We start from the raw sequence: 12,880 nt of genomic DNA on the forward strand, positions 1-12,880 counted from the left end.
CCAGGACTTTGTAAACAGAATCTGTTTTCAGGCAGATCAAATCTCGTTAGGACTGGTCTTATGACATGCCCGGCCGCAAGCTCTGGGAAGGGGAGCAGGGGTGGGAGAAAAGGTCAGATCAGGATCCCAGTACTGCAGAGGGTAGGAAACAGAACCTAGAACACAGTAGCTTCTCTCTCCTGCCCAAGCATCAGAGAGGGAAATCGGGTTGGTTTCCCTGGTATCACAAGCAGTAACCTGCATTTCTTGGGCCAGGGTCCAAGAAACTCCCACTGAAATCAACATGGGGAGAATTGGACCTGCTGGGTTTAAGGCCAGCTCAGAGCCTCACAGGGATCAATGCATGTCTATACACAGATTACACTGGTTATATATTTGTGGTGTACCACTCCTAACTACAGTCCCTCAGCTCAGGGACAAAAGCTTCTCAACCTAGAGCAAAGCAAAACCTTCAAGTCCAAGTTTAAAGGTAAGCTAGAGAAAGAAATGCTTGTGGTGGTTTAAACTGCATATTGTAGTAAATAGGAGCACTTGGATTTTTACCTGAGGGGAAAACAAAATCCTGGCCTTTTTTGAGTCTTGGGCGGGGGCGGGGGGGGGAATCTTCTACCTCACAGCTATGCAGCAGGGGCTGAGGAATATGAAAATAGGAACCTTTCATTGCTTTAACAGCTCAACGGGGAAGGAAGGGTTCAGAAGGAAAGACCGCTGAGTCCACATCCGTCAACAGGCACTCCCTCAGGGTCATCAGCTGGAGAAGTAGCTGCTTCGGTCTTAACCAAATGCTTCCATATGCACCCAAGGGATTAAAGTACAGTTCTGTTCAAATGCTGCCTCTGCCATTACTCTGGCCGGTCAGGTTGCACTAACGGGCTTTGAATTTGGTGGCATTCCATTTTAAACCTCTGTGGGGCTTTGGTTTCTTTCTCCTTCATCACGGGCTGAAGAGCATCACGACCTCAAATATGACACCCAGAGCCAACCAGCACAAATGCACTGCATGTCACAGGGAGAAGCAGCAAAGGCTGAAGCACAGGACTGGGAGTCAGGAGAGCCGAGTTCTAGTCTCAGCTCCATAGCAGACTCGTGTGCCCCCAGGCGAGTCACTTAACCTATTTCTGTGCCTCGGTTTCTTCATCTGTGAAAATGAAGGTAACACTTCCTGACCTTACAGCAATATGGGAGGCTTCATTCACTATCGTTTGTGAAGTGTCTGACGATCCTGGAATGGAAAGAACTAAAGAAATACATATTATAGGAAGGAGGTATTTTAAAAAACAGCAATTTTTTTTTCCCACAAATAAATTAAAATCGCAACTTTTTGGAAATCAGGTACAGGCAGGCATCCTGGCACCCAGCAGCTCCCAGTGGAGTGCTTTGCCCTCTTGAAAATCAGGCCTCTTAGCCAAAAGCCTAAATATGGCCTTAAGGAGACTAACTTTAGGCTCCCATTTTTTGAAGTCTGAGCCATGATGGCTTAGCAAAATTTACTGGTCACCATGTATAACGTGTTAGTGACTGGGCCGTGTTATAATACTTTTTGGGTCTTCCCTGTGCTCATAGGGCCAAACTTTTATAACTGTACTACAGTCCTGGCTGAATCGGGGCTTGATCCCATCACATGCAGGCAAATTGAACTGGGGTGAGGACATGATCTTGCCTATAACCCAGGGTGTCCTGGCCAAATAAGAGTTGCTGTGCAGGGGAGCCTTAGACTATGCCTCAGGTTAGCCTACCACCGTGGTTTTCAACCTTTTTGCCATTTGCAGACCCCTAAAAAATTTTGAGTGGAGGTGCAGACCCCTTTGGAAATCTGACAGACTGTGCGGACCCCCAGGGGTCTGTGGACCACAGGTGGAAAACCACTGGTCTACAAGACAACTGAATAACATGGTTCTGAGACAAACACTCCATGCCCCTGTGCAAACAGCACCCCGTCGGCAACAAGATGAAACATGCACAGCTTTGTTCCCAAAGCCTACTCTCCCGCATGCTCGCACACACTACTCTTCCCCTCGTTTCCTGTAGGATGCCAGCTGCCCTGTCCAACTCCTCCCAACGGCTAAATGAAAGAAGCCCGCTCCAAGGGTATTTCACTGGGTGTCCATTTAGCCTCTATCCTGAAGATAAACATAAATGGCTTCTGATGGTCAATTGTTTCCCAGAACTTGCTGATTTAGTTGAACTATCCTGGCCTTCATGCACAAGTGTTCTAGATGTTAGTTTAACAGGAAGCATCTATGATAGATTCAATTTGTTTCCATTAGAGAGCATCAATTAATCTTTATTATGATCACAGAAGTGCACCACTCTCTCTCAGTCTCCTGAGCAGTGCTTTGCTCTGCACACACAGCCTTCTCAGTCGGTAGATTTTTCTCTCATGCAAAACCCATGTGGTTGGACCAAGTCATCAGACCTAGATTAAAAAAAATAATAATCCACGCCCCACAAGAAAAAGTATTAACTGAAAAGGAGACACTGTTTGTCCATTTTGATGTCTGAATGCCAGGCCTCACAACCTGGATCGGATTCACAAAGTCTGCTCTCACACCAGACTCAGGGCCTGGGTCTCAGCTGGTACACATGAGCAAAGCTCTCTTGAAGTCAAAGGATCCTATATGCCAGGGATCGGCAACCTTTGGCCCGCGATCCACCAGGGTAAGCCCCCCGGTGAGCTGGGACGGTTTGTTTACCTGCTGCGTCCGCAGGTTCGGCCAATCACAGCTCCCACTGGTCGTGGTCTGCTGTCCCAGGCCAAAGGGGGCTGTGGCCCTTAGATTTTACAGCAAAATTGGTAACATATGGCAGTTAAATCAATGGGAATTGCATATGTATATCCAAAAGCAGAATCTGGCCCCATAAATAAAACAGTTCCCACCAGCCTATATGAGGGAGCAAACTTTCATTCAGTCACATCAGAGAAGCCCACCATGTGAGATCTCTTGGTTCCATCCAGGCAGACAATTGTTGGCCCCTTCCCATTTCACTTTAGTTTACAAATCAGTACAAATTGCAGCCGGAGTATCTATGACACCCAAAGTCAGGTTTGGCAATAGAATGGTGGTATCCATACACATTAACATGCCAGAGTTTGGCAGGATGAATTAAGGTCTGGAACAACAACCCAACTGGCCTTCTGAGCAGGTGCTGGGTTTAGGGCAACCTGCCATTTCTCAACTATGGCTGCTGACACTGAGAATCTTTTCATATCGAAATACTCTACATTTCCTGAGCAAAGTGGGACCAGTGGGAAGGGATTAGCTGCTACAATGTAAAATTTAAGTGCAGTTCTCCAGTGAAAATTAAGAGGATGCTTTGGTTCTTGGCGGCCCTGGATTCTGCAGGCCCTCTTCACGCAGAAATCACTTTCATGTGCTAATGCCACTAAAATGCTGGTTTTACCCCCAATTCATATAGTAATTGTTAAGAGTCCTCAATGTACAAGAGATGAGCCCCAAGCAATTCTTCCACAATGGAGCCAAAGCCACCAGTGAAAGAAGATCTCCCATAGCCATGGGTCAAGGAGGATGCTCTTCAGCTTCCAGACAGACAGCAGAACAAGGAGATGAAAGAGCATTGTGGGGTCTCAGCTTCAACAGTGACCAACAGGGTATTGCTGACCTGTATTTTGCCAGGGTTAGCAGAAGCCCCAGCAAGCAGTTTCAAATTAAACAGTGCTATCACCAGGATGCCTAATTCCCTGCAAGATTTATAACACTGAATCATTCACGTTTGCATTTATATAATTAAAAGTAGTTAGTTTTGCCACATTTAAAACAACAAATCATTCATTTGACAGTAATGAAGCTGAAGAGACATTTATTTATCTTTCTGGCCAGACAGACCAATTAAAATTTTATGTCTGAAAATGCTCATTTTAAACTGTGCATCCGAAGATCTCCTGTATTGTACAAGTAGCTTTAACAGGGATGTAATAAATATGCGCCTATAGCTTGATTAGCATTTATTTTTAATGGATCCATTCTTGCCTCTGAAAAATCTGGGAAATGCAAAGAAGAAAGCTTGCATCTTGAAATGTGTATCCAGAAAACAAGCCTGAAGAATACCAACAGAAGCTTCCTGGCGCTATTTCTAGGCCCATCTCTCATATTCTGGCAACTGAAAAGGGATGTAGGGCAGCAGCAGAATGTAAAAAGTAAGGACCTCAGACCCATTAACTGACAGCAGAGGACACAAAGAGAGAGTAGTAGTGATGAGTGTTCCAGAGAGGTGAGAAAGAAAGGTCCTGAAAGCAGACACAGACCATTATGGACAGCCAAAGGACAGATGGCCTGACAAAAGGCAGACAAACAGAATTTATTTATTTATTTCTAAAATAAAAGGGCACATATCCATAGCTCTACCTGCCATCACTGATGATCATACACACATCATAACAGAGCCTCCAAATCAGCCTCACCCCCTCCTTAATGACACCCAGTGGGAACCAAGCAATCACAAACTAACCAATACCCCATTCAGCCACACACCCTCTCCTATTTTCTCTACCCTCCCTTCCTCTTCAAGAGCTCAACAAAGTCTGCTTATTTTGAACCAGCTGGGAGTAAATTCCATAGTCAAGCAGCCCCCATGAGAGCACCTCTTGGAGAACATGCAGACCGCTCTCTTGTATATGGAGGGAGTTCTAGCTTGAATGTCTCTGTGGATTATAGCTGGGGCACTGTGGCGCATGGAGAGAGGTGGTCATTCAGGTAGGGAGAGTTCCAGGCCATTTAGGCTTTTCAGATCAAAACCAACATCTTAAGTCCTAGCCAGAAGTCAAATGGCAAAGCAGTGCAGATCAGTGAGTGCTGTGTCATGCTCTTGCTAAGACATTCCCCTCATCCAGATGGTTTCACCTGCCAAGGAGATTTAAGATGCAACGTCACTGCGGTGTCTAATCGTGAAATGACAGAAGTATGGACAAGGGTAGTGAGATCTGAATCTGAAGGGAAGAGCCCGAAGCTTTCCAGCCAAGTGCAGATGGAAGTGTGCCACCCTGGCCACAACTGCTACTTTATTGTTCAGCAGCAGCTGTCTGTCTAACTAGACACACAAATTATGAACCTTGGCAATACCCAGCAGGCACACACCATCAGTCATGGGGGGTCAATGTAATCTCTGCTGTATCTTTGCATTCTCCCAGCCTAACAGCATCACATCCATTGTATCTGGATTGAGCTACTGACAGCTCACTCTCAGCCATGCTCCAGTCTTCAGATGACACTAGGTAAAGGACCCCACTGCTTCTCCTGAACCAGTCAAGATATGGACAAAGCTGAGTTTCATCAGCATACTGAAAGCTCTACAGATTATGCCTCTTCTTGCACAGAAAACAAGAGAGGCGAGACACCCCAAACAAGAGAGCCTAGGGATCTAAGAGCAATTTCCCCAACACAGCCCTCTGGGACCCTTCAGCTATGGCATCATAGAAATACAAGCCATATATTATCATCCAGTACGTCCACTTTATCCAACTGCATAGACATTACTAATGGAAAAGAGCTTTTAGGTCACCTAGTCCTAACCCCCTGCATCACCCCCTAGTAACATACCTATCTGTATATGTATATAACTACCTTATATCTTCAACAGTGTGGAACAAGTATTGACTAATCTTCACAACCACCCCCTTTCCACCATGAGGTAAGTAAATATAACTATCCTCATTCTCCAGAGAGACAGCCAGCCAGCCAGCCAGCCACACACAGACATTAGGGATGAAAAATCACCCCTGCATCCAAGGACTACATATCACTTTAATCCCATTTCAGCCCTCAAATGGGACATAAGTGATGCATATTCCTTATTTGGAGACTGGGCAGAGCTGATTGTCACTCCAAGCAAATTGCTCAAGACCAAAATCGAGGCAGAGCTCAGTTCGTCAGACCGCACACACAGTTCAGTATATTATCTAGTGCTCTGTCCAGTCTATTTTTGAAATGGCACAGTAGTGGGGCTTTGGACAACTGAAATCTCACAGTCAGGAAAAGGTTCCTGATATTCAGCCTAAATGCTCTTTTTCCTTTGTTTCCTCCCATTATCCATAGTCCAACCATCTCAAACTTCATTAAATAATTCCTCTCCATCCTCTGTGTTTATTACCCGTCAGGTATTTGTAGACCGAATCATAGAAATGAAGGGCGGAAGGGACCTGGACAAGTCATCAAGTGCAGGCCGCAGACTGAGAAAGGACCAAGTAAACCTAGACCATCCTTGATATCCAACCGGTTAAAAATCTCTGGTGATGAGGGATTCCACAACCCCTGTGGGGGTAGGGGGAAATGGGGGGGGGCTTATTTCAGAGCTTTATTACCTTCTAGTTAGAAATATGATCACATCCCCCCACGCTCCCTTTAGTTGGCATTCAGCTCTTTTAATCTTTCCTCAAATCAAACCAGCCAGCACACTAACCATTTCTCCCTCTTCTCTGAGCTCTTTCCAGTTTGTTTACATCTTGCGTCACTTCCACACCTATTCCGATCTTTTATTCTTTCAGTTCCTCTTCAACTAACTGCACACCTTAGAAAGCTTTGGATTTGAACCCACTCTCATTGAAATCAAAGGCAAAATTCCCTAGTAACCTCACTGGCAGTACGGTTTGGCTTTCATCTACATTGTTTCTACTATTGCTAGCTAGGGTTACTGTTAAAATTCATTGTGTTTCTCCAACCTCTCTATCTCTTTCAGTATGCCGGTGATTTTTTCCTCTGGTAAGCATTTTTGTTTTTCTTTATTGCACCTAGCTTTTCCCTGATGTATTGTGTTGCGATGTTTAGATCACATATTTTCCCCACCAAGTCAATTTTAGTGTTTTAATATTCGTCCCTTTTTCTCATCTCAGCTAAAGGCAGCTTCCATGATATGCATCTAGCCTACTAAAGTGACTGCTGTTAGCAGCAACATCCACGCACATTAACATGCATGCAACATGCAATGACCTGTCTGGAATCATGGGTTTTGTTTTTCGAAGTAAACCGTTCTGATTTTTGAGATACCATATATAATCACATGGTGGTCTCTTCATCAAGAGGGGTTGCTGTTTCTAGCCTAGTTATCCCCATCTTGTTAATGGGTTAAAGAGGTGGGAATTAGGTTCTCTCCATTCTGGCCTCTGACACATTGGATGAGAAAACTACCAGTTACTATAGCCATAATTTTGGTCACCATTGTATTACAAGTCTCAGAAACTTCCTCTATAATAAACTGATGTTGTACGTGCCAGTAATCACCCTCCCTGCATGGATCATGGGTCTTTTCTTGGGAGGTGGAATTTTAACATACCAGTACAGCAAACTCCTTTTCTCTCTCCCCAGGTGGAAATAAATGTGTGAATTTTTTCTGCTCTCCCCCACTTTTTTGATCTAGCCTTTTGGAACACTTTGTAGCCCTGTGTTCAGAATTCAGGCCTCTTCTCCATAATGAGACATGCTTCTTCAATTTTCTCCTGTTATAGTCATGTGCCAGCTGTTTCAATGCCAGAATTTTGTTTCCATTAGTCTCTTTCTCTTACTAGTTTTCTCCATTTTAGTCATTCGTTGGAGATTTTGTAGACAAGACCTAGGCTAGCTGGAAGGAAAAACAGAAGGCCAGTTCTCCTCAAGCTTACATCCATGCAGCCCATTGCCTCCAAAAGGGTAGTGCAGGTTTGGAGGAGAGCCAAATTGGATTAATAACTGCAAAGATTATATGTCAGATATAGATAGGCCTGAACCAAATACATGGATCTGAACACACTGAGACATGGGGGAAGTTTGGTTACAGATCTGATCATCACAAAGGGGAAGGAGAAAGAGACAGAGAAAACAGATGTTGGAAGGCTGCCATCATGGCTTTAGTGAAGGAACTTGTTTGCACCATAAATGTACACTGATAAATCCTGCACATTAGAGCACCATTTGCTGGAATCCAAAGCACCTCACTCCGTTCTGTTCATGTAGGAGGTGCGTGATATTCACAGAACATGCCCTCCCTTGAAGGAGGAACTCAGGCTTCCCTATACAGGCCTTGCTGTATTCTGCACAGTGGTGCTCAACATCTGGAGCTCTAAACTACACCACCATTTGGGTGCACAATTATGAAACATGATCAAAGACAATTAAATAAACATTCCTGCGCAAGCATAATTTTTCCCTCTTAAAGATTGGCTTCGTTTTAAAGCTCAGCCTTGCAAGCACTGCCATTCAATGCAAGTAGCCATTCTGTTCGTGGAACCACAGCAGTTAAGAGAAAGACGGACTGGTTTATCTATTCCAGGAGTTCCCAGGCTTTTCCGTACTGGACCCATACATTTCACAGATTTTAGAGGCCAGAAGGGACCGCTCTGATTCTATAGGAGAAGTCCTTGCCACAATGCGTTTGGCAGGAGTTCTGCCACAGATTTCAATAAAGCCAGGACTGTACCCCTAGTCTGACCATCGAGCAATATGTGAAGGGCAGAGTGACCCCAACCCCCTGACACTGGGGAAGAGAGGAAGGAGAGGAGGTCATGACCCCCAAAGTTGAGAACATCCATCCTGCCAGAGTGGGGAAGGCCATCAGTGCACAATTATTCCCTACAGTACACTTTCTAGTGTTTTGCCCAATCTATGAGATTTTTTTTTCTTTAAATGTCTCAACCAAGGGAGCTCCCACCACGGCCTGTGGAGACGACTCACCAGCCAAAATGCATCTGCTAGGAAGTTTCTGCTGATACAAAATTCTGGCCCTGATTTGGTCATCCTAGCCCCAGTTTTATACAGGGGTAACTCCACTGATTTCACAGGAATCATGCCAGCATAAACTTGCAGTGGGGCAGCAGTGAACCAGAACCAGACCCACTGTGTACATTCCCCTTTTCTTAATTTCATCTTGTTAGTCCTAGTCATATGCTTTGGCATCGTCCTAAACAAATCCTCTCTCCTCACTGTTTGCAATCTTCAGCAACGCATAAATTAACATACAGTCAGATTAAAGGATAGATCAGGTGGTTGTATCAGAAAACAGACTTTTCGGTTACTACAAAAGGCACCATAAGAATGGAATAACCTTAAGAAAATTATCCCAACTCAATGGGTAAAATGAGCCTCCGTTCTTTGTTGCTGCCACCCAGAAAAGTGGCCTGGCCCAAGTCCCGATTGCTCTGATGAAACAGGCCATCAAAGGAGAATACATTCCATGAGTACAGCCCCAGTGCCAGTGATCCTACAGCTTCAACATTTCCATTTTGTTGAAGTCAGACAATGAACAGTCATGGCAAATTAATATTTTGAACCTAATCACACACCACAAAAGGGTATGGAGATATTCATGGAAAAACTTGTTGGAAAGAGTAACCCATTACCCCATCTTCAGTTAATCCTCCCACAGCCCTAGTGATGTCAGCGGTGGAGGGGTAGAAGCAGGGGCCACATTTGGCCCAATCCATCTTTAAAAAAAAAAAAAAAAAAACACTGTATAAGCATGGGTCACTCTTCAGGAATAAAAGCAAACCCTTCCCTCCCTTTTAAAGCAGAGAGATTTCGTAGGCTAAGAGAGAATTTCATCTGCTTCACTGCAGGGTGCAATAACATCACTTTGCCCAAATTATACATGAGGAGAAAGGTAATTGGCACCGAGCAGTATATGTTGTGACTGTTCTATCATTCTTCAAAACCGGCTACAAAAGGCTGAAATGCAAAAGAGAGTAAACAATGGCACAAAATCAACTGACAACCCCCTCCTCAAAATCCTTCCCATCTGGCACTGGTTTGAGCCATCCAAGCAGCAGTTCAATTTAAATGATGTATCTGGGGAGGGAAATATGGCTGAATTCAGGAAGAAACTGACACAAGCGAATTGACCCTTACTGAGAATAAAATAAATAAAGTTTTTACTTTAAGTGTTCACAAGTCTTCCCTCATTGAGGCATTTCACACAGTTTTACATTTTTTAACTCTGCTAATATAAAGAGTCTACACAAGGCTTCTCCTTTAACCAGAGGTTTAGAAACAGCGAAATATGGAATTTCTATATAACAAAAAATTATTATAGGGTCATGGGAGCTGTTCCATATAATCTTCCATCTATATAATCTGGATTTTCTTTAAATGGAAACACATTGACAATGAATAGTTTAAAATTGCAAGCGCAAGAGTTTTTTGCCATCAACAAAAATAATCCAAGTTACAGATTATTATAATGATGGTACTATGAACAAAATTAAGGAGTTCTCTGACAGAATTCCAGGATATCCAAGAACAATTAATAGTGCAATTATGAGGCCCTGTATTAAAAATCATGTTTTTAACAATCAGAATAAAACCATACAGAAAACACACATTATTCATGTGCAATTATACACACACACAGCCATCCACCCCTCCTTTCACTACACCAGAGCCATTTGTACTATCATTAGACTAGAAGATGCCAACTTTTCCATTATAAATCCAGCTGTAAAAAAAATAAGCTCAGTGCCTGAAATTTGGCATTCAGTGGTCTCAACTCAGGAATTTTTTTTTATTATTGCATTTTATCTGTAAAATTTAGAAATAGAGCAGTCTGCCTTAAGGGACCTGATCCTGCAAAACACTTACTCACAATTGTTATGTCCACAAGTAGTCTATTGAATTAAATGGAATTACACATAGGCATGAAGTCACTTGCAAAAGTATTTGCAGGATCAGGGCCTACATTACCAGAATGTAAACAAATAAGGTACACTTTATTTATTTACTTCCAAAAATACATCAATAATCTCATTTACCCTTTAAGATCCTGATCCTGCAAAACACTTGCACTTGTGTTTAACCCTATGCATGCAAGTAGACCCCCTGAACTCAAAAGGAATACTCATGCCCATAAACTTAAGAACATGAATTAAGTGTTTGCAGGATCCGGGTCTCAACTGTTAATTTCATGGGAAAGTTATCACTTTAAAAAAAAAAAAATGAAGGTGACCATTCCGTTTTAATGCATAGCACTTGCTCACTATCGACTTCACATCCAAAATTTCCCAGTGATTTTATTTCTGTCAACAGTCCACAGAATTGGTGCCTATCAGCAGATGGTGAGAGCATGCAAACACAACAGACTGTAACAGCTCTTTGGATTATCCTGTCAATAGTCCACAGATTAAAGAAAGCCATAAGCAGACATTGATATTGGTTCCACACCAGACAGCACAATCTATCGTGTCAATAATCTGCAGATTAAAAGGTCACCCAGGCACTGGGCCTTAATTTCTCAATGAGAATTATTATTTTTTTAAATATTTGTTTAAAAGAAGGGAGGAAGGACACAAATGACGTTACATTAACGCAGAGCTACTGAATCAGGAATAAATACATACACTGATGCCAGAAATTCCACACAGAACCCACCCTATTATTGCAGAGGTTTCACAGCAGAGGGTGTGTGCAACATATGTTCTACCACGATGCCTAGGCATAATATTGTGTGACCTGGGAGCTAAGGATGGAGTGCCAGTCCTACATTTAAACATCCTTGGTTTTAGTAGTATTAAGATATATCCTAAATATTACTGCATGGAATAGATAGTATTCTTATACCTCAATATTTGTTAATATGAATATGCTGAATATCTGTGAAAATGCTGTATGTGGGAGGTATACATCTTTGCCTACAGAATACATACTAAATGTCAACTGCTTTATGTATACAACTGATTGATGCATACATATTCATAGCCACCTAGAAAAGGACTTTACTTTACCTGAGGCAGGAGAAATTTATCAAAATGGCTTTAGACTGATTTATCACCATCAAGAAGAGGAAGTATGGATCTTACTAAAACTGACACTCCTAAAGCCAGCCATATAGCTTTCCTACAACTGCAATGCAGCTTTTACTACCCATCCATCAGATAATCCACACTCCAAACCGCTCGTTCTCTCTGTATGGCCAAAAGCAGAAAATAAAACAATCCGGGCTTGGGCTGCTTATCCAGGATTTTCACAATAAGATTATTGATGCATAAGAAGATTTGACAATGAGAAACAGAAGGAGGGAAGGGCGGGGAGGGAGTCAAAAAGGTAAAGCGTTCACTAACCTTTTACTTGAGTTTCATATTCTGCTATGATCTCTTTGTCTTTCTTGAACTTAGTTTGAGATGACATCTTTTGAAAGATCTAAAAGATCCCAGGATCCTTTCTCTCTCTCTCTTTTTTTTTTTAAAGTCCCCCCGTCTGCTCCGCTCAATTTGATCACAGAGAGTCAGTTTCGCAGCTTTTCAAGCGTGTGTGCTTCACTTTGCTGCAAAGATAAAAATCCCTCCTTCTCTCCCTTTGCAAAAAGAATTCCCTTCATTTGCAACAACCCAGGGGCTGCAGCACCAGAAAGGAACCTTGGGAGCTTGCCCTTGTGGAAACAATACTAAAAGGTAGGAGTGGGGGTGGGGGAATCTGAGCTGCACCCAAATCTTCAGAGCGATTTAAAAATATATATATTAATCACAGTTTAGCAGCAGCCTAGCACAACAACACACACACGCAAGGACTCCTCCTTCGCAGCATGTAGTCAAACCCAAAGCAAGCAAGGAAAGCCCTGGCTTTAATCCAAGAAGGTCAGGTTGCAAAAGGGGCTCTCATTTCGCTTCCTCACACCCCCACCCCTCAGCACGTCTGACGAGCCGAGAGGATTAAAACCCAGAGATAGAAGTTTGCCCGCTGGAAATGCATTTGCTCACTCCCCTGGAGCTTGTGCACAGCCCTGCTTTTTACTGCAGGCTTGAATTGAGCTCTCCTCACGTCACGCAGGCTGGCTCCTCCCCCCAGATTTTATAACAACTGACACATTGTAGCCTACAGGAGCGCATAACTCACTGCAAGAGGCAGCGATGAGCTCTGCAAAAAAGGTGTAAAGCAGAACTTCGCTCTGTTGAATGGAGCCACTCTGCACT

At 43.2% G+C, this 12,880-nt stretch overlaps 1 protein-coding gene across 2 annotated transcripts in view; it reads right to left on the minus strand.

Moving 5' to 3' along the window:
* SRGAP3 (SLIT-ROBO Rho GTPase activating protein 3) overlaps positions 1-12,677 on the minus strand; it is a 221,342-nt gene extending 208,665 nt beyond the window's left edge. The window contains exon 1 of one of the 2 annotated variants that reach the window (XM_074957557.1): positions 12,032-12,677. In XM_074957557.1, coding sequence (XP_074813658.1) covers positions 12,032-12,098 — 67 coding nt within the window. In that variant the 5' untranslated portion in view covers positions 12,099-12,677. The remainder of the gene's footprint in view (positions 1-12,031) is intronic. The other variant, XM_074957558.1, reaches the window with a different exon arrangement.
* Positions 12,678-12,880: the final 203 nt, after the last annotated feature.

The sequence above is a fragment of the Natator depressus genome, chromosome 7 (assembly GCF_965152275.1).
Source record: "Natator depressus isolate rNatDep1 chromosome 7, rNatDep2.hap1, whole genome shotgun sequence".
In the NCBI taxonomy this organism is placed as follows: domain Eukaryota; kingdom Metazoa; phylum Chordata; order Testudines; family Cheloniidae; genus Natator; species Natator depressus.